A 25861-nucleotide genomic window follows, 5' to 3' on the forward strand; every position below is an offset into this window, starting at 1 on the left:
AAGATTGATAAAATCCTTGTTGTTTCACTGTGGTTTCTGTGTTTTTGCCAGATACTGAAAATGTGTATCGATTGACTATAAAAGATTGCCAAACAGTGGATGGGTTCGTAGTTACATAATGCAATTCAAACAACTCTAAATCAAGAGACTATTCCCATCTAATCCTGTAGTACCTCATTTTAATCATTGAAGATCTGCACCACGCGTCTTATTATTTTATATTTTAAAAAAACCGCAGCAGCTGTTGAAGATTTTTCGTCATAATTACTAAACAAATATTGAAATCAGCTCAAACTAGAAAGAGCTACGAGCGTGCACCTGTGCCAAGCCTCAGCAGTCTCCACATTTGTTTTTCCTAATAGAAAATGTTCACAAGTTTGTAATCTGGATCTTTATCGGATTAGACATGATAAACAATTGTGGGATGTATGTGCCAGGCTCATTTCTTGTTTCAATCAAGTAAGTGCAGTAGCTCGTGTGAGAAAACGAGTGCCATATGAAGGGAATCCTTTTAAAGCAATTACAAATACTATGAGCTGCGATCTCCATTTGTTTTCATTATCAGAAGATTTGAATTAATATTCTGTTCCTGTTTGTCATTCATTTTTATTTAATAATGGTTTCAGGTCTAATAGATAAGCACCGAAAACTAATCGCTGATTGGTTTGTTACTAGAGCAACTTTTTGTTATAATTCTGACATATGCAATACCACACATTGCTAGTTCTGGCCTGGAGCTCCTTTTCCCTTCAGAGCTGTCTTAATCCTTCATTGCAGAGATTCAGCAAGTTGCTGGAGTTTTTGGTCCATATTGACATGATAGCATCACATGCTCCATTGAGATCTGGTGACTGGGGAGGCCATTTGAAAACAGTGACCTCATTGTCATATTCAGTTAGCCATTTTGAAATGATTGGAGTTTTGTGACATGGTGTGTTATCTTGTTGGAAGCAGCCATCAGAGGATGGGTACTGTGTGGTCATGTTCAGCAGCGATACTTAGGAAGGCTGTTGCAGTTATATGTTGATTGATTGATAGTAAGGAGGCTGTGGTTTCCCAAGAAATGATCCCCCACAACATTACACGCTCGTCTGCATAGTCTGGTTGTAGCGAATGATTATTTGAGTAGCTGTTTCCTTCATGTTAGCTTGAAGCAGTCTGGGTATTCTTCCCAATCTGATGCTCAGTTTGAACTAAAGCATGTCATCTTTGTCATGTCTACATGCGTAAAGCCATCAAGCTGCTGCCCTGCCATTGATTGGCTGATTAGATAATCTGCATTAACAAACAGTTAAACAGGTACAACTGTTATATCTGAAGTAGGGCTGTGCGATATGACCAAAATCTCATATCCCGATATAAGAATTCTATCATCCCGATAACGATATAAAAATGTAACATTTTCTGTAAATTATGTGAATCTCGGGCAGCTCGTCTTGTGGGAAGTGTTTCCAGCTGCGCGTCATGTAGCTGGAGTAGAGTGTTTTAACCGATGCATGAAACTATACATTTTTAGACATAAGTTGTAACAGCCGCTGTTTTCTTTGTGAGTATTTATTACACGGCGTGCTGCGGGGAAAAGCCTGTTCTAACGTTTGAGTCTAAGGTTTATTTTTTAGCACCTGGCGGCTCTTTTTTTTTACTTCTCATCCATAAATAATCTGCTCTTTCACGTGATTCAGTTTATTTTGAAAAGTCTCAACAGGATCTTGAGCTTTATTGTGAAAGGTTTATGTGGTACATAAACAAGCGGACGCGATGGTGTTACCGTCGTTGTTGCTAACGACAAAACATAAAAACAGGTGCTTGTCCATCCATAGTGTGGTTATAATAAATATAAGAGAAATAGAGAACTTTAAGAAATTAATATAGCCACTACAGTGACCATCAAAACTGAGAAAAAATATTGCCGTAAACAGTTTATTTTGAGACACCGCGAAACAAACGATATATCATTATAACAGCCCTAATCTGAAGCATCCAGTGAGTTATATTGACCGACAAATTAGACAAAAAGTGCAACTTGTTGTTTTAGAATAATCAAGCAGAAGTCTCAGCAGCTATCATATTTTAGTCTAAGCATTAAGAGTCAGTGTATGCAATTGTCAGTGGCTGAAAACTCTCATGTTTTGACCCTGAGAAATAAAACCTAGGCCTGTTTGCTTTTGATGTGGATTGGAAACATGCTGAGTGTGGATTTTCTGGATTTATCTATCACTTAAATGTTTCATTGAGAAAATCCCCAATAAATGAATCCCCACGCTGTCGGGCATTAACTGACGTTTGTGGAAATGTATCACCGTTAGATATATAAATGTCAGAACCTGTCTGGTGAAGAAAAAAAGAGACTCCCCCTTCAGCAGCAAGCCCAGGGCTTCACTAGCACTTGCTCAAATCCTTAGAAAGTAAAGCCTTACTGGAGCAGACCCCAAGGCTTAATGTCAGCAAATTAATTATGGATTCACCCAATTAGTTCACAAACTGCACTGTGTTCTAGGGAAAATGATCATTCCCCCAAATGATGTCTCTCTTCAGTCTTTGTCCTACTGTGCGTTGCGTCTCTCTTAGAACCGCGAGTGTGCATGCGTGTGAAGCGACACGCAGCAGGCAGGTAGCCTGACCTTTTTAATTATTCAATCTCCCAAACTCATCCTCAGACACTCTCATACCGTCCAACCTTCAGTTTAGCTTTCAGTTTAGCTTTTTAACTACTCCCGCCTGTCTAAATATATTTCTGTCTTTCTTAAAATAAAACATCCTGTGTGCTCTGTTTTTAAAGCTTTTCTAATCACACTGATCTGTGTCAACACATGAAGTGATGCTGTAACTCGAGTGACTCATTTGACAGTGTGAGATTGCCTTTGCTCAGTCTGTACACCCCCACCCTGTCTGATAAAGCATGTAATTATTGCTATCTAATGAAAGTCGGTCAGGGACGTTGCTCATATCTATTTACCAAAGCAAAATTATTTTCTTATTTCATCATCATTAAATTTCATCGCATTACAAGATGATGCTGCAACAAATGAATTTAATTTGGATTATTATTTTTTTTTCACATCCTCCTATGGTTAAAATCACAATGTTGGGTGGAGAATAACCAGGACAGAATAGAATTAATGCTTTCATTATTGATGACTGTATACGTTGGGTTTTTGATGTGTTAATTAATTGTTCGGTGAATAAAAGATCAAAGTAGAGCGCAAAATGCCAATCACAAGATCACCTAACAGTTTCTTCTGCCTTAAAAAAAGGTCAAACAAAGCCACAAAACCAAATGATGTCACTTACTTTATGTCTCAGCCTTGTGGTCTTCCTCAGTACATTAAAGGAAATAGAGGTCATATGTTTGGCAGACGATTGGCTTAGAGAGTCACATGGCTATTGACTTCCTGATCTGATATACATCTTTCTGATAACTAAAACCAGAATTGCACAGATCCGAATCTCCATTATACCACCTGCATTATTGCTCAATTCAATGACTTGTCATCAGCAACATGCGGTGTCTATAAACTGTTCACCTGCTCTCTGTTGTAACCTCACATATGCCTCCATATAAATGTGAAGGTTAATAGCCACACGAGGACCAAAGAGTCCTTCTAGGAAGATGATCAGAGTTATTGACTTCACATGTCTGTGTCATTAACGTTGTGCTTGATCGCTGCGCCGCTGCACATAGATTAAGCTTAGACACGCCCCCTATGTCAGTGCCAACTCAGGAAGTTAAATGGTATTAAAACCACTAAACATATCTATGGCAGCATATGTGTTACTTTTTTATTCACATATGTGTGATAAAAACACGTAACCTTTAACTTTGTTAAACCGATACATTAATAAATTAATATAACATGAGCCAGATAAAAGAATAACATTGAATAAAAAATTTAATTTAAGTCGAGAAAATAATAATGGATTATAGGTTAAAACTTCAAAAGTTCAGCACCCAGCAGCTGCATAAAACTTTAAAAATATGCTTAAGCTTAGCAAACAATCTCCCTATTTCAGTTGTAATAATACTAGGAGGTGTGAAAAAATGAAGGGGTCCTGAGACGGCCTTTTCTTATTGATTTGTTGGTGTTTTCTTCTGTCATAAATCACTTTACAACGAGATCAGTCATTTGAGACTGTTTGTCTTTGTGCTGTATTCGAAACCCCCGCTAACTGACTGCCCTTCCCCCACATCTGCGTACCATACATACTCTGACAGGGATCTCTGTGTGCCCCTGACATTGAGCAGAGTTTGCAGACTGTGATTGTGCTCACGGGTGAAGCCATCCTTGGGAGACAGAGCCGGCTGTCACAGATATGGATTCGTTCATTTAATGTTTTGGTGTCTCGCGCGCAAATGTTTCCCTTTCAGTGAGCTGTGGCCACGCAAGCGGGGGAGTTTTATCGATCATCTGACTTTTAATAGCTCTTAAATATTAAGATTCATGTATATGACCTTTGTGTTTGAATTGAGTGTGCAAAATTCCTGCCTAAATACCCTCTCATGCACTGCTGGCTGCACTGTCAGGCTTGTTTCACTTTTTCTTTTATAGTATTGAGAAATTGAACTCTTGATTCATGTGAGTTTTTCTTCTTTTTTTTTTTTGGAAAATGAAACAGTTCTCAAACCACAGCTTATAGTTGATTGTCTAACAGAAAAGAAACAGGCATATAGATGGGGAAGGTTTGGCCTCTGTGCGGGTCTTGTTAGCTTCTGTGAATCCTCCTCTTCTCAACTTCCCACCCTCTCTGTCGCTCTCACTCTTTATGTCACACACACACACAAGTGGATGGCCCTGGAACAAGGGCCGGTGATTGATAACTCTGTGCGAGAGACCTCAGAGGCAGCGGCACTACAGAGAGATGGACAGATGAAAGGGGAGAGGGAGGAGGGACTGAGAGGAGACTGAAATGAAGTAACAGGGTGAGGCCTTCCAGCAGCAGTTAACATACTCCAGCCGGGGTACCATATTGTTAAAAAGGCACCCTGGAAGTAACCTTGTGTGCGGCTTCCTCTCGTCAAAATCATTCTTTTCTCTGCCATGACAGTAACTTAAAGATTACTCAGCTGAACAGGAAAATGATTAGCCTTTTCCACCTCTGCAGGGATTATTTTTAATGGACCCTTCTTTATCCAGGTTGTATGTTGTTGCATTTATGACCTGCTAAAGATCTTTAAGCATTTAGGTTTCCCATAAGTCCATAAAGGGAAAGAACTGAAATCATTAAAGGAGGCTTATAAACAGAAAACGGTTTTAGAGGGGACAAAATGGTGTGGCAATGTACGCTTAAATAGGAACATGTGGAGGATTTTTTCCTCAAGGAAAGGCTGCATACAAGTCTTTATACCTCCTGGTGTGATAGCTCTGCATGGTCCCATATGTGCAGAGGTGTCCTGATAATGTCACATTTCAGCACCACCCACAGTAGCATGTAGTTTCACATTTGAATAGCCAGTTCTGATGAATAGCACAGGTCGGCTCAGATCCACAACATATGAAATCTTTACCTTCTCACCCTTCTCGTGTTTTTTACCCTCGATATTTGACCACACAGGACCGATGAAGACTTTGTGTAATGACTTTGCTGTGATGCTTTCTGACACAAAGAGATATTTCAGTGATCACAGCACTTTGTGAGAGCAAAGGCGCCTCAGGCTCTGGTCCTGGATGAGCACAATGTGGGATATGAGTGTTTTGAGAGAGAGAACGTTTAATCCCTGTTGTGCTGCAATAATTTAGTTCCATTTGACTCAGATGCTTTTTCCCGCTTTCCTTTGTAACAAAGATGCAATTGTACAAATAATTGCCTGCATGTCTGTGAGTGATAGCGAATTAAAAAGGCTTTGTCGGGTTACATTTTCAGACAGCTCAAAGTTACAAACTTCTCTTTATCTGAAATGGCAACTGTGATTATGTGTGCAAGGCCAAATCGTGGCCAAGCTAAAGTTATTTGAAGTTCAGTAATCATCTGGCTTCATATTGTGTGGATGTGAACATGTGTTTCTCTCTGGGTAGATTCTAACTACCCTCTATTGGTCTGAACGTGTCATTACATGACAGTCCATCTTCAGGTTCGACACATCACTTTATCAGATGATAAATTTCCCCTCTCCAGTCTTATCAGCTTCCTTCACATCGACTGTCGTCAGACTGAGCATTTCTGCGCTTGCTTTGTTTTGAAAAACTTTCACGGCAAAAAAAGGGAAGAAGTAGACTGAGTTGAGATACCTCAAATGTCACAGTGATCAATAAGAAATGTGATGAGTGACAAGTTAGATGGAGCTTCACATGAGTATTTGTCAAGGAAAGAAAACACACTTCAAACAGGGGAAAAGTGGAGCTTTTAGAGCACTGAAGTTTTGTCACTTTTTAGAGCAAATGGAGCACTTTGTCACCAGCAGTGTCTGAGTGCATGTGTGTGAAGCTGTGTGATTCACTGATTTCCTGTATATCTATTGCCTGCAGCTTCCCAGACTCTTTGTGAAGAAGAGGCTGTGGGACTTTGTAGTCAAGGCCTCTTTAATGCATTCCTGTGTCAGAGATTTTTTTGGTGCTTTTACATCAATGATGTGTGTATATACAGTAACTACGTGTGTGTGTGTGTCTGTGTGCGCCCGCGTTGCTTTAAGCCAAGTTTCTTTGTGTTTGTGCCTTTTGTGTAGGTGTATGTGCCGAGGCGGTATGCCCCGGGGAGTAGTGCTGACAGTGCACTAGGAGTCTGAACCTTGTCAGTATTGGTGGCTCAGGAGGAGAGATACCCTGCTGTGCGGAGCAGAGCCCTGCCGTCCTGTGCTGTGCCGCGTTTGACGCCATGTCCCTGACTGACAAACACAAAGTGAAGAGACAGCGACTGGACCGAATCTGTGAAGGTAAAGTTTTGTGTATGTACCCATCTTAAACTTTTTTTGCACTCCCGACTCACATTTTCCTGCACTGCTCTTCTCTCTACCTTCGCGCCAGTTTTTGTTGTTTCAAGAGCTACTTTCAGTACGTACAAGCAGGCCTCCAGATTTTGCTGTAAATTAACTTTGACTGGGTGTCAACTGGGTGTGATGATGATTCTTTATATTTGGAGCTGCGCTGAACCAAAATCCTGGTTTGATGGTCTACATATTGAGGTTTAAAGTGACCTCAATTTGGTCAAAAGTGAGCATTTTTAGAATACAGGTTTAGCCTGGGTTTAACCTCAAAATCTGCATTTCTTTTGACCTGCAGAGAATGGAATTCTTGCTAAGTGCATCTCCTTGTTGCTTTCCTTTGGAAAATAAATCCTCACTTTTATGTTTTTCCTTCTGTCTTCATTGACCGCCTATTCTTGCTGTTCTTAGCAAAACCCTAGCACCTATCGGCGATCAGTGCCTATTGATTGCTATAATTTTCTGCTGGCACGCCGCACATGTCAGATACTACAGTAACCAGTCTATGAATGTTGACCTCAGCAGCAAACATTCATCTAGTGGATGTAAATGAAATTACTGCTTTACTCTGGCCTCTCTGCGAGCTGTGGTTGGTTTGTGTAGGAGTGTCTGTTATGTGACTTATGGTTAAGGAGAATCTCTAAACATCTGAACTCAAGTTAGATTACCGCAGGGGATTGAATGGTTTCCATCCTGTCACGCCTGTTAAAAAGCAGCCAATTTTACAGCATGAACTGCAGTGATTATTAAGCTTTAGGTGGTGGATTATAGAGCTGTGGTGTTGTATTGAAAGGCCTGAACATACAAGAGGAACCCCCTGCTGCACGCATAGCTACAAAGTAAGCCTAGGCAACAAGGAATATGAGTTTTTGTGTGGGTGTATAAACTGTATCTGAAGCCTTGTGAATGTGCATTTTTAAATCCACTTGTTTGACTGCCCAGCGTGTGTTTTGTGTTGTGTGTATGTGTGTGTGCATGCGTGTTTGTGCGTATGGGTCTGTCAGACTGTGTCCTGAGGTAAAATCATCTCCTCTCTGCTGTCTGGGTCCCCAAGAGGCTTGTTAAGCTGCTAGGCCCTCCTGGAGCCAGCGCAGAGAGAGGCAGACATGACTGCAGTGCTGGAAAATGAAGCTAGACGCACCATTACCCCCAGTGCCAGTATATTTGTTTTGCAGCATGATGTAACCACCTCAGCTTTATGCACATGAAATGAAGGACATATGCCACACTTCCAGCATATAGTCAGGACCAAGAAACCTTGTCTGTGATGTAGCATTTGGAAATATATACTGGCATTAGGAAATTACCTTACAACCCTGAACCAATAAAAGCAAATCTTTAAGTTCAGCATTTCTCGAGTGTAATCAAGCTTTTTTTTGGAAAAAAAAGTTGTCTGAATAACTAGTCATCACGAAATCAACCCCTTCATTATTTATTTAGTCAGTTTTACAAGTTTAATAATAATAGTATTGTTTTTATAGCTTTGACTACACTAACAGGTATGCAGTTCTGTATTATCTTGACAGCTAAAATTTAATGAGAGAGAAAGAAATAGGGAGAACCTGAGTTTTAAAACAACATTTTAAATGCCATGAGGTGCAATCATAATGTTTTTTGACTACACAACACCTGACTTAAATTTGGCTAATTGCTCTTAGGGCAGTGCTTGCCCACTTCCACTACAGCTGCTGACCACTCGCACTCTGGACCTCCTTTAGCGTGTTAAAACCTGGGGCGTCAAACTTGAATTTTTATTTTTGGGAAAAGACAGTCACAGGGAGGCATATCTGATATATAGGGCAGCTGATGAGCAAAGGTATTTTTTGGCTACAATACTGTGTTTTTCAAAGCACCCAATAGAAAATAACTCAGTCCTTTGGGTAGAACTCCATATTGACCGTTTGACCCTGGGGGATGAAATAACAGTGCATGTCTTAATAAGCACGCTCCCGGCTGTGCTTTTAATCTTATGCACCAGATATCCGGCTTTTCTAGTAAAGAAGTCTGCTGTTTGGTCTCATGGTTGTAGCAGGAGAACCAGCGCTGATCACCAGTGATGATCCCTGACGTGACAGGTGGGTTAGTTTTACCCAGACGTTGATGTCTGTTGTGTTGTGCGCAAGTTGTAGATCCATGATGAAATCCCTGACAGAGAAGTGAAAAGTGTTTAATAGGGGACTTTCACAGGGAGATCTGAAAATAGCAGGGTAAAATGGTAAATGCCTGTATTTATATAGCGCTTTTCTAGTCCCTAAGGACCCCAAAGCACTTTACACATCCAGTCATCCACCCATACATTCACACACTGGTGATTGTACATTGTAGCCACAGCCACCCTGAGGTGCACTGACAGAGGCGAGGCTGCCAGACACTGGCGCCACCGGGCCCTCTGACCACCACCAGTAGGCAACGGGTGAAGTGTCTCGCCCAGGGACACAACGACCGAGACTGTCCAAGCCGGGGCTCGAACCGGCAGCCTTCCAATTACAAGGCGAACTCCCAACTCTTGAGCCACGATCACCCCGAAAGCATCAACGTTATACATGGTGCAGTGCTGCCCAAGAAGATGACCTTGAATTGGAGAACAGGCAAATCATTTTAATTAATTTATATTTTTGTTTTTTTGGTGGGGGGGAGGTGTCAATAGCAAGTTTATTCCCTTTGCACTCAGAGTTACATGAGAAGATTCATACCACATGCTACATGCTTTACCACATGCTTTATTTAAACAGCAGAACCAAGCTCAACGGGGCCATCATCTGCCATGGCTGAATGGGGGGTTAAGCAGAAAGAGAAGTGGGGGGAAAGGGAGAACAAATGGAGACTGAGACAAAAAAAAACTAACTTTAGGAGAGAGAAGACAAAATGTAATGACAAGCAGTGGTGGCATATAAATACATGCCTGAAGCAGCATTCTTAAGGGATAAGGGAAGGTGGAGAGGGAGTCTCTGCCTTCCAAAATCCAAACTGGGAAGCTGCCCCCAGAAGCTGGATAGCTTAGCTAAGCATAAAGATTGGAAAGGGGGGAAAGCTGCTTTTGCTTTGCCCAAATCAACTTTCACCACCTGTAAAACTTGCGGAGATTTCTTGGCCAGGACTATTTGCCAGTCAACATGCAAAGACTCCAGGAAGTCACTTATCCCAGCCAAGAAACAATACAGTACATAACCCCCTGCTGAACTGTTGTTTTAACATGGAGGTTTTTCACTACCTAGGATTGCTGCTGATCACAAGCTGTTTCCTTTGGACAAAGCAGTGATAGCAGTTTTCTTAGTGCTGCTCAGCAAACCAACATGACAGCCTTATGAATCTTTTTTTTAACTAATAAATGAATGAAGCAATGAAATTTCCAAGATTTCCTTAAAGTTTTTTTTATGGGCTATAATTACAAATAAATTTTATAATACACAGCACAACAAGGAGATTTCCTTATAAAAGTTCTCTCTTCCCCCCCCCCCAAAAAAAATAAAATTGAACAATAGTTCTTTAATAATCACCTGACCTTAAAGGTGAGTCGTAAGTAACAGGAGGATTTTTTCTATTGGTTGAAATAACTTCCTGATTACCATTGCAGTCCAGATCCAGCTGCTGAATTTGCATGAATCAGACAGTTGAGGTAGTTAGTCATTCCTGAGGGAACAACAGTTTGTCTGCTTGGCTTGAGCGCAAAGCCCACAGGAGACGCATAGAGAGACGGTAACAGGTGTTGCTGTGATGCATGCAGAGCTGCTTCATGGTGAGCTTACCTGCCGACGTTCCTTCTCGCACACTCGCAAACACAAGCACGCCGGCGTGAAAACTCACACAAGATCTCCAGATGGCCGTCATACAGGATCAGTGCATCAGTCCCCTGGTTGCTATTGTGAGGGCATAAAGGGGGGGGGGGGGGGAGACAGCTTGTGATTTGTTCACGAGCCAGTGACCAGGCCGAGTTGTCCCACTGATTGCATGTAGTGGAGTGATAAGGCTGCTATGGCGATTGTCTCTGAGCAAGGAGAAAGCGTACATGAAGCGATCTGCTGCTTTTGGTTTCACACGCAGGTAAAAGCCTCACAGGACCTATTTGGCTACTGTCTGGAGTAACTCATCTTAATCCAGGTTCACACTTCAACCAGACTCGCAGTTGGCAAACAGATACAGACCAGATGAAGCCATGATTTGCGCTGTCTCTTCTCAATCTCTTTCAAGTGAAAATCTGGAACGTCCTCTTTGGAAAACGTCTGCTGAGACTACACTCTCTCTGCACTGTCCAACAGAGCCTTTGCCTTTGTTTCCATTGTTTTCCCAACATTAAAATACACCTCTTGTCATATCCAAGTCAGCTCTCGTTGCCACGCAAGGTGCAAATTGTAATTTTTTTTATATTATAGCATTTCCCAAATTGTTCATCCTGGCTGTCTTTATATTAGCATTTATGGCAGTGGGATCACATATGCTGTATCTCTGAAAACCCGGTGGCTAGATGACAAGGCTGATTAAGCCATTAAAGTCCTTGATATGTATTTAGCATAATCTGGCCTGTCTGCAAATAAGAAGGCAGGGAGCTGGTTGCAAATGTTTTATCAAAAGCTGCTAGTTAGCTCAATCAAAGCAGCTGCTGGGAAGCATCAGCCTTAATTCGGCTTTATGAGAAATAGAGAGATGCTTTCTATCTCTCTTTCTCACTCTTTCTCTTGTTCTGTTTCTTTCTCTCTCAGGGGTGGAGAGATTCATTTCTGTCATCTGAAGAGATGAGGAGTGATCTGCCACGGCCCATGTTCCTCCCAGCCTCAGGTCCTTTCATGTTCTCGGCTTAATTTGAGCTGAACCAATGTTTATCATTCTGCAGCAACTGGGCCGAGTGGCTGGGAGGGAGGACAGTTTTGCTCCTGATCCATTTTTTTTTTCTTTGCAAAGATTGTTGTTTTTCTTGTAGACTGCATTACTCTTTTCCCTCTGGGTTAGATTAGTGCCGCTCTAATCTAGTCAGATAATGTTTTTATCAGCATCTGCATTTTATTCATGTTGTGCAACATGATGGCACTTTGTGGTGGAATAATTAGGAATATAATTTATCCTTATTAGATGCAAAACAAAAGTAGTACTGCAGACACAGAAGCAGAATTGTTCTTTCTAGTTTCTGATTGCATTTGCTCATAACTGTTATAGTGAATCTGTTTAGTGTGAACTTTGAACTGGATTGAGCACTTGAGGAAAAATAACGTGAGTCATGTAACTAGCTGTTTGGGTGTTCTTACCAGCTTTACTGATTCAGAGAAGCTTAGAGTCACCAGTTAAGAAAACTATATTTTTGGTGATCTTTTATTTAACTGATTATTCAATGAAGCTTATTTTGTGGCCGTTTTCTTTAAACTAGAACCCGATCGATACAGCTTGAATGAAAGGTTTAAAAATATATCTGTTGGCTGATTCATAATGAATGAATCAATGAATTTATAGCATTGAGGATTGAGGACTGCCATCCCAGGAATGGTGTCAAAATCGTTTCTTATATTTTATTGCCAGTTTATTGCCAGTTGATTACTCTAAATTAATTTTGAACTTAGAATATGTTTCCTTTTAGACTACAGCTGTGGCATGCTTTCAAGTAGTACAGTATATATGCTATATAGTTTCTCACTTAGTACATTAATTGAACAGGATAGTCCATATTTATTACCCATTATCCAGTTCAGGGTTAAGATAAGATAAGATAACCTTTATTAGTCCCACACGTGGGAAATTTGTTTTGTCACAGCAGGAAGTGGACAGTGCAAGGCTGTTGTAGCGAGGCTGGAGCCTGTCAGTGGATTTATATTTGTTAAATGTTGAATTTACACTGTAGGTACATCGCAGACATCTCTGAAATCCTACATGGTAGCATGCACCTCCCTGGAAATGTAAGTACATGTTGCTTCGACTGGCCTGTTCAGTACCGTCGATTCATTCTGTGCATTTCCAAGTAATTTTTTGCTGCAGTTTTTGAATTTGTCAGTGAGAGAACAGGAATGATTATCTCAATATAAGGACTCAAATATGTCCTGGAGAAGGATTGCAGAAATTGCAATTATTGGAATGTACGTAAGGGAATGACCCCCCAAAAAAGAGTGGAGGACCCAGGAGGGAAAAGCATCTTATTTGTTCCTATTGTGGCTGGTACCACATATAAAACACTGTGACACAACCATGAGGTAATTAACAGATTAAAAACCACACAAAGTCCTGAATGCCGGTAATGGTGTCGTGAACTGTTGGTGCTATAGGCTCGACAAAGATTTACCGCAGAAGTCTCTTTTAGCTAGCACTGGCATCACTTGCAGCACTGACAACACATCCACTGGCTGAAAATTGCTGTAATTCTTATGTCCTTCTCCTTTTGCTTTATAGCTAAAATTTTAATCACTAAGGGTAAGAAATCTGTTGCATTATATTTCTTTATAGGTGTTTTATCAGGATTACGTGCAGCTGCTTGTCTAAGACACTGATGAATGAGTAGTCTAGCTTATCTTGGGAGATGAAACATAGATTGCGGCTATTCTTAAATAAAAAGTGCCAGAAGACGTACTGACCTTTATACACTATGCATTAACACTACAGAAAATAAATAACGTTCGCCTTCTATAGCGTTCAGCGCATACGAATATTGCCACCCTTCCCCCACATCTCTGCTTTTAACTACAAAAAGCGCTCTTTCATTTAGCCGAACTCCAAATCATTTTTCACCAACGACTTAGAGAAAAATTACATTTTCTCTCTCTCTTGCTCTCTCCTTCCCTCCCTCTTCTTTCACTCAGCTGCAGCTCCAAAATGCAAGCGGGCTGTCGTCTCTCCCTTCTGTCTGCCCCATCTGTGATGCAGTATGGGCCACTGGCTTGATAATGATAGGCAGGCGGAGCGTGGGGCTGTGCACAAGGCAAAGATGGAAAATACCAACCTGCTAAAATGGAAGACAAAACTCTAATCATTTGCTTCACCAAGTCTACTTGAGGTCTTGCCCTGTAGCGGCTCTCTCTCTGCCCTGCGTTCCTCCCATCCTTGAAATCTGTAACATGCTGAGCCGTGCACTGCAGAGATGCGAGGTGGTAAAGAGGCAGAGGACAGCGTCTTGATAACACAGCAGATGTAAACCCTCTGAAAGCCATCAGACCAGAATTGGTACCATGTGTTTTTCTTTCCTCATCGCCCCTCCTTCCTGCCTGCACTTGTGTTTGAGTGAGAAAAGGCCCAGAGGCTCGTTAAAACTTTAATATACTGTACAATCACAGTAATTGAGTAGAATTTTCAAGTTCTTCCAGTCATGGTTTTAATTTATGAAGTCCCTATGAAAGTTTAATGGATCAGCAGTTGTAGAGTCGCAGCTATCTAAATCATTCTGCAGCTATCTCTGCCTGCACTGCTTGCCAAGTCCCGCCGTTAGCGTCCTGTGCCCTAGAAAGATGGCCAGATTGCTCCAAAGGCACGACTGTTGCTGGACGTCTGTTCAACACATTGTACCTAGAGATCTTTCACAGAGCCGCATGACTGGCTGTGAGCTAGCAAGCCGAGGTTTTGGCATTAATTTTGATGCCGTTCACCACATATCCAGTGTTTAAATTTGGAGTTTCCCTTTATTGTATTATTCATACAAGCAAACACAGGATCCCTGTTGCTTGATGAGTGCAGTGTAGTATGCTCACTTAATTATGGAGCAACTCTCGTGAGAGAAAGGCTTGTCAGGGAAAATGCACAAGATGAATTTGCTACCACAGCTTCTTTTGCTAATAGATTGCGGGAGATATGATAAGCCACGTCCTTGTTTCGTTGTAAGCAACACCAGTCCGACCGTACTTGAGATGTTTATTATTGTTATTAATATTTTGTCAGGAAGCGGGAACTGAGTGACACACAGCCCTGAAAGGGGCTTATTAAAAGAAGTTATTGTCTGCGATCGCCGCAGAGAGATACAACACAGTGATTAATGGTGTGTTTTACAGTTGACAAAAAGGCGCAGGGAGACTCAGACCTGAGAGTACAGGACTGAGAAATCACTGCACGGAAATTGCTAGGTATGGGTTACCTCTAATAAAAGAAAGCATTCTTCAGATGTGCGACATCATGCGCTGCACAGAGCTGCAGGCAGAAACAAAACTGTTCTGATTTCTTCTTTGTTTGACCTACTTAATGCTCTCTTATTCAGATGTTCCATAATTAAAAATTCTCTTGTTGTTTTTTTGGTTTTGTTTAGATATTTTATCACTATTGCATCATTTAAGCCTGGAGTCGAAAACAAGGCGGTTCTAGCATTTGGCTCTGCGGTTTGACAGGTAGTGGGACAACATAAAGAGACACAGCATTATAGCAGTTTCTTGTTAGTCTTAAACTGGAATAAATTTAGCCCGTCTCAGTCACGCTGTCTCAGTGTCTTAGCTTCAGAAGCATCCAGATGATGTCACTAGAGACTTGCAGCAAAAGGTATTCCTTTAAACCCGAGGTGTCTATTTCATTGATGGGTAAAACGCAGAACAGAAACAATCCTATAGACATTTAGATGTGACAATCTATTCGGTATAGTCCAGTCATTTTCCCTTCCTTTCCTTCCTTGTCCTATTTCACATTATCTGTTTTCGAGGTAAAGTCAAAACTGGCAGCCTCTCACTTTATCGGCCTTTTTTCCTATCAGACACTTATCAAAGCTCCTTTCTTCTCCTCCTGCCACTGTTTGCATTGCTCTTATCACAGCAAGTAAACACTGGCAGTTATCTCGCTGATGGTGACATCTCATAAGCCACATCTGCTCTGCTGCGCATCTGGTGTGCAGTAGCAAAGTGTAAGTTCTGTGAGTGGATAAAAATGACACGCACAGATGATATTGTGATGGCTCACATTGACCAGAATGCCTGCTGACAAACTGATAGATATAGTGGCTTAGTACCATGTAATAATGCACTAATTCAGTTCACACGTATTTAGATTTCTGCTACACACCTGTAATGTTCTTTCAGTGCCTTGTGCACAGTTGAGATACTATTATGTTGACACACCAGCCTACTGCAGTAGGTGTCTCTAGGATCATGCATTACAAGGACCATATAGACACTACTCATCGTAGTATAAATCAGTCATGACGAAAACAATCATTAGAACACGGCTGATTATAGGCATTCATATATGTCAACTTGCCCAGTGGTTTCCTGTCGTTTTCTACCAGTCACTAAATAAAATGTGGCCCACAGTAGTACTTGTGTGACTGGACACTGTAACCATCTCCTCCCCCTCTCTTAAGGGAAATACACCATGTCAATCCCCAACCTCCTCTGTCCCTTTGGGAAGATCCATTAATGCCCAGAGGGATACCGGCTGCAAGCCAATGGAGAGGTGAGCGGTAAACACTCGAGCTTTACTCTCTATAAACACATCCAGAGGTATCAGCAGTATGTTGGCTGTGTATACTATCTAGTTCAAGTGATGTCACAAGGGGCAGTGGATTTAAGCAGGTTTTAGTTTGATGCTAATCCCCTTGTGGCAAACGCAGTGGACAAGAAGACTACGCCTGCCAATGGCGTGCATCAACCCCCAGTGGATTAGTTCGCCTTGTCCCCTCCTCCATTCTGCTGCCATTGTCCAGCATGTGTTTTTTAACCCCAATTTCTCACCCTCAGTCTTAGCTTGGAAAGTAACCGTGATACCCAGCACAAGCATGACCTCTGCAGTAGAATGGAGCAGAGCTGCAACCTAAAGGTGTGTTAATTTTCTGTGTGTTTGTATTCTTTCTGTGTTTTTATCATGTTGGGCCTCTCTCCCCACAGATTTCTCATGTTTCCAGGACTGAATTATTTAAATAGGTTGCCAGCAGGGAGCTACATGATAGCATAGACTGAGAAGTGAGGGGAGGGGAGGGGGGCTTTCGGTTGCACATCAGGTAAAAGGGTACCTCCTGCTTCACCTTTCCTTTTTTCCTCTCTGTTCCTCTCTTTTGATTGGGGCTGAGTGTAACTGGAGAGTTGAAATACAACACCTGGCTCTATTTTCCGCCTTAATAGCTGCCCTCTTTATTGTCTTCACTGATGCCTAACTCAAGTGAACAGTCGTATTTTGGTGGCTCTCTGAGCCAGCGTGGTCCTGAATGGAGTGAAGGCCAGAACGATAGGGCTGCAAATCGCTGTCACTACTGCGGTAACATTGCAGGGTGTAGAAATTCTTCTGCACTGTGTGGGGAAGACGGAGACGTTTGGTTTCACGGTCACCTAGATCTTGGGGAAAAACGGGATCCAGTCCTCCACTCCTCTCTATACAGACAGATCCAGCAGGACCAGCATGGGCAGCCACCACTGAAGAAAACCTCTGTACCTGACCTAAGCAGCAGTCTCTACCTCAAGGAGCTAATGGCAGGCCGGGCCTCAGCACCACCTCAGGATTATTACCTCACTGACGCCACCTTATCTGGTCATCCACCTAAGGAGTCTGGGTTTTACAGGGATAACCAGCACTTGCTCACCAGATCAGCCTTGCATTATGGGCCCAGCGTTGGGGGGGTTAGGTCTTCCTGGGATCAAGGACAAGCAAGAGCCACACCCTCTTTACTGGCCTCTGCTTCTACACCTACACCCGCGCCTCTTCCTCCTCCCCCTCCTCCCCCGCCTCCTCCGCCACCACCTCCCCCTCCGCTTCATGAGCTGAGCCGTTTGTACAGGGAAACTCTGGGATCTAAGATGATCCCAGACGTCCAGCGTATTGGTGGCAGCTCTCCCGCTACTGCGATCTTCGGGGCTCAGCCCCCGCTTCCTGTTTACGCTGCTGAACCGCTGTCTGCTCGTCAAACTTACAACAGTATCAACAGCTTGCGCCTGGATCCCCTTCAGCCAGCTGCCACCAGTTCATTGGTGGATCCAGCTTCTCAGGGAATGGACGCAGCTTTCCCCAGGGCTTACGGAGCTGTAGCCTCCCAGAGGCTGCCTTATGATCCAAACTATGACCCCAGCTCAGCCATGGTGGCTGCCACAGCTGGAATGGTCTCCACCTTGCCTCCTCACCAACCCAGTGCTGCAGACCCTAAGAAGATGGTGGACCCTGCTTTCTTGGCTTTCTTAAGAGGGGAAGGCTTGGCTGAAAGCACAATTACACTTCTGCTGCAACATGGCTTTGATTCCCTTTCCACACTGGGGATGATGGAGGACCATGATGTTAGGTCTGTGGCCCCTAATTTGGCCCAGGCCCGTGTTCTGTCACGAGTGGTGCTCAGTTGCAAGACAGTTGGGACGGCAACACGTGCCCGATCTAATAGCTTCAGCCATCGCAATGACCTCTACGTGCAGCCCCAGGGTTTGACTATGGACCCCAACCTGATGCAGCAACCTCCCACCACTGTCCAGACAGTTTCCCCTAGAATGGGAGAATTTCTGGGTAGAAGACCGAGCAGCGCACCCTCCCAACATCTCCTGGAAACCACCACCTACCCAGGAGCACGGCCGCTGGCACCTGGAGCTTTTCCAGTCAGCCCTGGAGGATATAGCAGTGCTGTGACTCAGGGAAGACCCTTCTCCATGTATAATGCCCACACCGGTCTTGCCATGTCTGCTCTCGGAAACCAGCCTCCACCTGCTCCAGGCACCCCTGGAGCTGCACCTAAAACCTTCTCTGGCTCCTATTCCCCGATGGAACTGATGAAGAGAGCCCCCAACTTTCCCCCAGCATCACCTGTAGGAGCAGCAAGCCCCCTTCACAGCCCACAACTTCTCCGCAAGGGGATCAATGCTGCTCCTGAGAGTACCATAGTTCCCGTCAGCTCTGCCACCACTCTTCAAGCGCAAAACCTTAACAACAACAAGATGGTGGGACGCCGCACCGGTCCACCTGTCATAGTCTCAACCATGGTCACTACGCCTGACACAAGTAATGTCCAACCTCACTTTTCTCATTAATTTATGCAAACCTTCCATCCTTATTGCTGAATAACCTTTTTTTTTTGTAAGTTGGTAATAATTTTCTTCTGTATATTAGTTCTACATATTTTGACATGGATTTTGGCATACTAGGAAAAAAATCACACTGACAGTGTTTTTGAATGGAGGAGTAGCATGCAAGATGCATCTGACAAGTTAAGTAGCTATGCTCGGAGGGGTCTATTTATACATGTATTGCAAGAGAGTTGTGTCATTTGCCAGAGGGGATCCTGTCTCATCATCAAGTTGAAATATTTCTTTTGAGCAGCACTGCTTTTATTGAGGTCAACATTTTTTCCATCTATTTCTTTTTAAAATTGTTGGTCAGAATTATTTTCAGGCACGAATGTGCTTTTGGAGTGGTTTGCAGCTCCGATTTGCTTTTCAAGGTTGCCTGCGCTTGATTTGGTGAAGTTAGAAAGCACATTTTAAACACTTTTGATTATTTAAGTGTAAGATATTAGACAGAGTGAGTTAAGTGACAGAATTGCATCAATGTTAAGCTTGTCTTATATGTAAAAGTTTATTTCCTTGATACAGAGCTACTGTCATTCTATTTTACGCTGCACTCTCTCCTAATCTGGGGCTTAACCGCCTCAAATCCAATTACACTAATTGGATGTATATTTGCGTCGACTATAGGAGGTAACTGTTTTTATAGACTCCACGCTTCCACTCAAATCCTGCTTCCAGTGCAGCGCAACTAAAAGAGTGTTTCTTTTGTTATAAACTCAAATTTAACTAATATATTGAGTTTATTAAGTAAATGTCCACTGATCTGCATTGTACACGTTTTCCAACATGCTCCAAGAAGCAGTATACAGTTTAGATTGTAAAATCACTGCTAATAAACAGCAGTTGATGTTCATTTCGAAATTTCATTATAGCTTTTTTCATAGTGACAGAGCCATTAAGGAAATAACTACTAAATTAATATGTTTTTGGAGCTTTCCTAAGTGTGCTTTTATATTTAGATCTGCGGAAATACAGTTATTAATGGGCCTCAAACAAGGCTAACACAAGTAGTGAGGTAGCGTTTTATGTCCAGATACTGCAAGTGAATTCTCCAATGAGGCATCATCTCAGCTTATTTTGATTTCTCCTTCTAACTAGTTGATATATTTCCCGGCTGATGAGAGCTGATGAGCTTAGGGAGGAATTAAATCTTTTAACCTTGTTTTCAGCCGTGTAACCCTGTATCTTGCCGGCCTCTCTAATGGGTCCGTGGGCCGCTGCACTTGTTATAGAGTAATGACTTTTATGAAGTGGCTTCCCTTCATGTGTTGTCAAGGAAATAAGAAGCGAGGTGTGAGAATCAGAAGAGGGAGAAGGAGATGTGGGGGAGGCAGGAGGGTTCCTCTCGCAGTTTTGCGGAAATGTACGCGTCTCTCCAAGGTCACGGCGACGGCCGAACGTACCCATAACACTTTTAGCAAACAAACTCATTTGCATGGCGCTGACATTTGTTGCTTCACTAATTTCATCTGATAATGGGCGGCCCTTGCTGCTGATCGGAAAGCGTACTTCTTAATTGTGTGTTGCCAGGCAACATAGGTTTCAGTGGTAATCAGAGGCAGATACACATTTAGTTTTTTTTAAACTTGTTACTTTTTTGCAGAGATAATTGAGTGAAAACAATAAGACGGTGTAGGCCATTTCTTTTACCCACCCGCTCCCCCTGAGCAGTGTACATCTCAAGAAATTGCTAGTCACTTTTCTGCAGAGGCGCTTGTATATCTGTGAAGAGCCTCTCGCATTACATGCATGGCGTTTTATGTTAAAACATGCATATTGATGAAAAGTTGACACGTAATTCCTTTTACACGTCCTGAATAAATCCTCCCAATACGAAGCACTGTCCTTTTCATCGTCTCACATTAAAGTGGACGTTCACACATAGCGTGAAGGCATCTACATTATCGTACCATTAAATTCAAATTTATTCTCCAAGGAGAGTTGTAAAAACAAAGACGTGAGCAGAAGTGAAATCGGTGCTTTCTTAAAATATTTAAGTAGATGTAGGTGCAGGTGGGAGGGCCCTGCCTCCTCTCCGCTGGGCGCTGTCTTGGTTGGCTAAAGCTGTAAGTAGTGTTAATAATGGCATTAAACGGTTGAGTCAAGCTCTGTTGCACCATTTCCTTCAACCTTAAGTAGGGAGAGGGCCTCGAAGCACTTGCATTGGCCATGGAGTTGTCCGTCAGTGGCATCCCACAGAGCGGCACAGGTGGGTGAAACTTTCAGTGTCACGTGAAGCAGAAGAGCCATTTCCCTGGCTGTATGTGCGATTGGCTTGTAGCCTGAATTGTGTGCGTGCTCAGTAGATTAACAAAGGTGGACACTTGCACGTGGTTTCCTTGTGGAGATAATCCGCAGAACATCTTCAGCTGTACTTTTCTGGGCTGGAGAATTAGCAGGCAGTGTGGGGAGGAGACGGGGTATATTTTGGGAGCAGAGCTTGTAACTTACAGGGAGGAGTGAGACCAGAACTTGGCAGCAGCGCCTCATAGCCATATGGGATGTGTCAGTTGATGTGTTTACCTGAATAAGTCTGTTCTCTTGGTGACACACTCGGTGCCCAGGTTGTAGTCAAAACACAGCAGATCACCTTTTTTTTTGCCTCTGAGAGGAAACCATTGCTGTTTGTGGCTGACAGTTATGCAACCTTCCAGTGCATGGTTCCCATGGGGGGCCTGAATGGGATTTTAATTTCCCTGCCTGTGTTTGGAAGGACATTCACGAGGATGCATGCCTAATGTGCACTCAGCTGTCCTTGGCTAAACGTTGATTTCACTGTGCACTCGTACATGTTTTTCCCCCTAGCTAGGTGGAAAGAAACAACTCCTTGTGTGTCATTTTGGCCCTAGACTAGTACTTGCAAATGCTTTAGCAACAAGGTAGCGTCTGTCTTCCTGCGTAGCCACTCTGGTTTTGATTCTATGGGAGCAAAGCGCTTTGATTTATAGCTAACATGGTCACACATGCATAACTCCAGATATTCATGCATTACGATATATGGCTGTGTGTGTGCGCGCTGGTGGAACAATGAACGAGGTTGGCACAATCCACCATGCTGCCACACATGCACACAGACAACAGATGCCCGTCTCTCAACAGCAGGAAGTGCTCATTTTCATCAGGATGGCTGAATGTGATGAAGCTGACAGCAGGACACAGAGACAAGACCTTAAGTTTCCTCTATTTGTCTCTCTCTTCCTTTTACTAGCACTATCTACTATACATATAAAGTGCCGTCAGGAAGTGTTGCAGTAGAATTGTTTTAGCTCTGCTTTAAAAAAAATATCAGCTAACTTAAAAACTAGGCACATCACGAGCTACTGGAGCACAGCTGAAAACGTCTGTTTTTCTGATGTGTATGTGTATGTGCAAACATGTATGATCCAGGCTCCGTTTTCTTTAAATTCAAATGCCCTGCGGTGTTAAGGCAACACAAAAATAACTTTCTGGCTGAACTGCATGTTTACCCTTTCCTTACTTGTTCTTAATGCAATTATGGGTTACACATTATTATTGTGGAGGGCTAATAGCTTAAGGCAGGAATAGGCGCAGAATTAGAGAGGTGGAAGCCTGCTGTCCACATGTATGTGTTTGTGCATGCTACTATACAAGCATCACGTGTTGCTGACAGTGTGTCATCCTCGCTAATCCCACTGATATGAATGAAGGGAGACAGACAAGAAGGTTCAGCTCACACATCGTCGGTACGGAGTTATTATGTGGAGCTGTAATAAGCATCTATATGTGCTTTTGTATTAACGCCTTATAATCACGCACATGCAAAACCCTCACTACTTTAAAGCTGCAGAGCAATTTATTCAGTGCTAACTCTTCGTTTTTTCCCTTTTTTGTTCACATAAAAGAGTAAATGTGTAGTAATTGTAGCCTTTGTGCTTATTACCTGTAATTTTATTGAAAATAATTGTGCAACAAACTGAATGAACTCATAACATTTGGACAATTTGTTCTGTAGTAAGTAAAACACATGATCGGTGGTAATCGGTAAGAAACTTTCCTACCCCGTGTGCTTCACAGTAACTTTGGGATTCTTAGACACTTGCCTGTTTGCAGTCTCTCTGTCATGTATCTCCAGTTTCCTTTAAAACCTGGTAGATGTTACATGAACTGTCTGCTGCTCCATCTCCATTAAAAATCCGTATTGTTTGTATCCCGACAAATCTATTTTTCCACTTCAGTATTTATTTCAGAGAGAAAAAAAAATTGAAGGAAAAAAAAAGTGTTTTCGAGCCCCATCCTCACTCACCCCTCCCTCTGTGTTTTCTCATGGTTGATCTTTCCAAACCATCGGTTGCGTTCACAGAGGGATTAATGGTTTCTGCAAAGCCAGCCAACCCGTGGAGGGAATGGAGCCTTCGAGCGAATGAGGAACAGCTGGTCTCCCCCTGCTTGTGACAGCTTGAGTGTTTGAGTGTGTGTTTGTGCGTATATGTGCGATAGTTGCAGCTGACCTCTGCGCAGGGTCAGAGGTGTTCCTGCTCCGAAATAACACAAAGTTTATGTTGCCGCTCTTCTGCATTGCTGATAAATGCCAGTCAGTACTGTCAATAGGCCTATTTAAGTATTACGGGTTTGCAACACAAGTTTTTGTTTATACTCTGCAATTACCCTGTAATTACCCTTCAAGTTTGTGTGTTTTTCATTATTGAGAGAATTTTCTGTTATTTTGTGGTGATCAATTTGCTGTCGTCCTCAGTGCTAAAGGTAACTGCGATGGTGCGATGCATACAGTGTGAGTATGTGCGGGGGGTTTTCTCCAGCTTTTGTGGGTCTTCGTCTGATGACTTGTTATGATTGGTGGGAAGAATAATTTGGCTATTTCGAGAGACTGCATTGTCATGTTTATTCTACTAGTCTCCCCATCCCATGGCAGTTTTGTTTACAGGATAGCAACGGCGTGCGCTTGCTGCTCGTGCTGCAAGAATGGCAGCGCTTTGATATAATCTCCCCAATTATCTGTCGTCAATTCCGCTGTATATTATTCCTCTCTCCACAGCAGCTGGGGAGGAGACTGGTTTTGTGCTTGTCACAGAGGAACAGCTGCATCCACTAAAGCAGACAACTACCTCTGCATACCTCCCCAGTTATTCTCTCCTTTTTTCTTTTTTTCTTTTTTTTTTATCCCTCCCCCTCTTTCTCTCTCACTCAGTGGTGGGCAGGTCACCCTGAATTATTCATCAGTGTGAAATGAAAAAGCTCATGGATATTGAATATCCCCTCTGAAGTGGTGGCCAACATTGTGTTTTTTTTTCTCCTCTTCTTCGATTTTTTTTTTTTTTTTGCAACTGAAAAGAGTAAAGAGAGGCAGATCTCATTGCCAGGGTATTTCAAAGGTTAACCGATTGCTTTACCTCGTGCACATATTTACTTCTTTCATGGTCTGTGGTCAGGGAGGAGGGAGGAGGAGAGACACTGAGAAATACAGAGGATGAAGAATAAAACCTAGGAAGACAGATGAAAGCAACAGGATTTTTTTAAAGGTGTAACAGTAATCTCTGTTCTTTTTTTTCCTGGAAGAACTTGTTTCTCTGACCACCATATAGTGGGTGATCTCATTGCCTAGCTGATGTACTAACCTTTTTTGTTGTGAGGCCTATTTTCTTCCAGTAAAAATTGCACTTCGGCCGGTTGTGGTCATCCTGATCGATCAGTTGTCATTCGTTCCCCATGTGGTCCTCTGTGCTTCTCTATTGTCTTCCGGGCTAGTCTTTTGTCCTGTGGTTTGATCTCCTTGTTGCAAATCCATGTTACCGGTTGCCATTCATCCAGCACAATTGCCAGTAAACACAGCAGAGGCTCTCAGAACATTTCCCATGTGAGTTTATTTGTAATGGGCAGGGATAATAGGTAGAAATTAAAAATTCGGTCGAATATTTTTGTTTCCCATTTGCCGTCCTAAAAAGTAAGTGAATACTGATTTTCCAGAGGACAAAGATGTGAAACATCCTCCTTACTGCCATAGAGCAAATGCTAAAATAACAAATAAACCAAAATAATCTGCTCAGCAGCGAATCCCTCATCCCTTGTTTCCTATGTTGTACACACTAATAGGAGATGGAGTGCTTTATTTGTTCAATAATACCTGAGAGAACAGGCAGCGCTGACCCTGCATTGCTCCCATTGGCTGCTACCTTTGCTTCCTTTCATTTTGGTCCATTTTCCTCCATTCCTGATTTCTACTGCAGCACAGACAATTACGCAGGAATGCTTTTAAAGGTATTCTCAAGCTTTACAAATGTTCCTACAGGAAACAGCCAGGGGTTCAAATGGCTTTTTTTTTTTTTTTTTTATGAGCAACAGTTCTTAACAGAGTCATAATGACTGACAACTGGAGAGAAGAAAGATATTTTATTTTCCTATGAAAAAAAGAGAAAGTCAAATTGTTTGTCTTCCAGGAAAGCCTCTTTTTTTTTTTTTTTTGCTTTAAACTCATATTTGGGAACACGCCGTTACCTCTGGGTAATTGTGTTTTAGCTTGAGTGAAATGCATCAATTGTGACGGCGTACAAGTTGCGTGGGAACGTCGTTGTGGCTTTAAGGTGTCAGGTTTTCCAGGTGTCAAATTGTGCGCCCAAAATGCGAACTCCGGTTACAGTAGGTTTCAGGGTATTATATTTTGTGGGGAAGAGGTCTGTGCTGCCACAGGAAGTGTAAAATATCATTTGCCATGGTAGAGGGAGGTGGATGAGTAGGTGGGTGGGAGTTTCTTTTCAGAGGGTGTAGTGCGATGAAGCGGGGGGGGGGGGGCTATGATGATGAAAATGGCTGTAACTCTTTAGCAAAGTGAGCTTTAAAAGGCTGTAAGTGGACACCTCATAGTATCTGATGGCTGACTCCTGGTTGACAGGACCCCCATGACCCCAGTGTATTTATCGTAATGGAGCACAGCTGGGCTGCAGCTTCGATGGGTTAATAGCCATGTGACAGCTTTTGGGGGTTGGGGGGAGGTAGGCAGGAGGTATTTTGTGCACGTATGTGCATGCATTTTATTTACTCGTGCACTCCGTTGAGTGGCACA

At 42.7% G+C, this 25861-nt stretch overlaps 1 protein-coding gene across 8 annotated transcripts in view; it reads left to right on the forward strand.

Moving 5' to 3' along the window:
• Positions 1-25861, forward strand: part of ctbp2l (C-terminal binding protein 2, like) — a 99871-nt gene that overhangs the window by 34131 nt on the left and 39879 nt on the right. For 3 of the 8 annotated variants that reach the window (XM_082544994.1, XM_082544993.1, XM_082544995.1), the window contains one exon: positions 6659-6877. In XM_082544994.1, coding sequence (XP_082401120.1) covers positions 6808-6877 — 70 coding nt within the window. In that variant the 5' untranslated portion in view covers positions 6659-6807. Of the gene's footprint in view, positions 1-6658; positions 6878-8954; positions 8989-17543; positions 18761-20945; positions 21035-25861 lie in introns of those variants that run through there. The other 5 variants (XM_082544990.1, XM_082544992.1, XM_082544996.1 and 2 more) reach the window with 4 other exon arrangements.

This window comes from Aulonocara stuartgranti (assembly GCF_965226115.1).
Source record: "Aulonocara stuartgranti genome assembly, chromosome: 8".
In the NCBI taxonomy this organism is placed as follows: Eukaryota; Metazoa; Chordata; class Actinopteri; order Cichliformes; family Cichlidae; genus Aulonocara; species Aulonocara stuartgranti.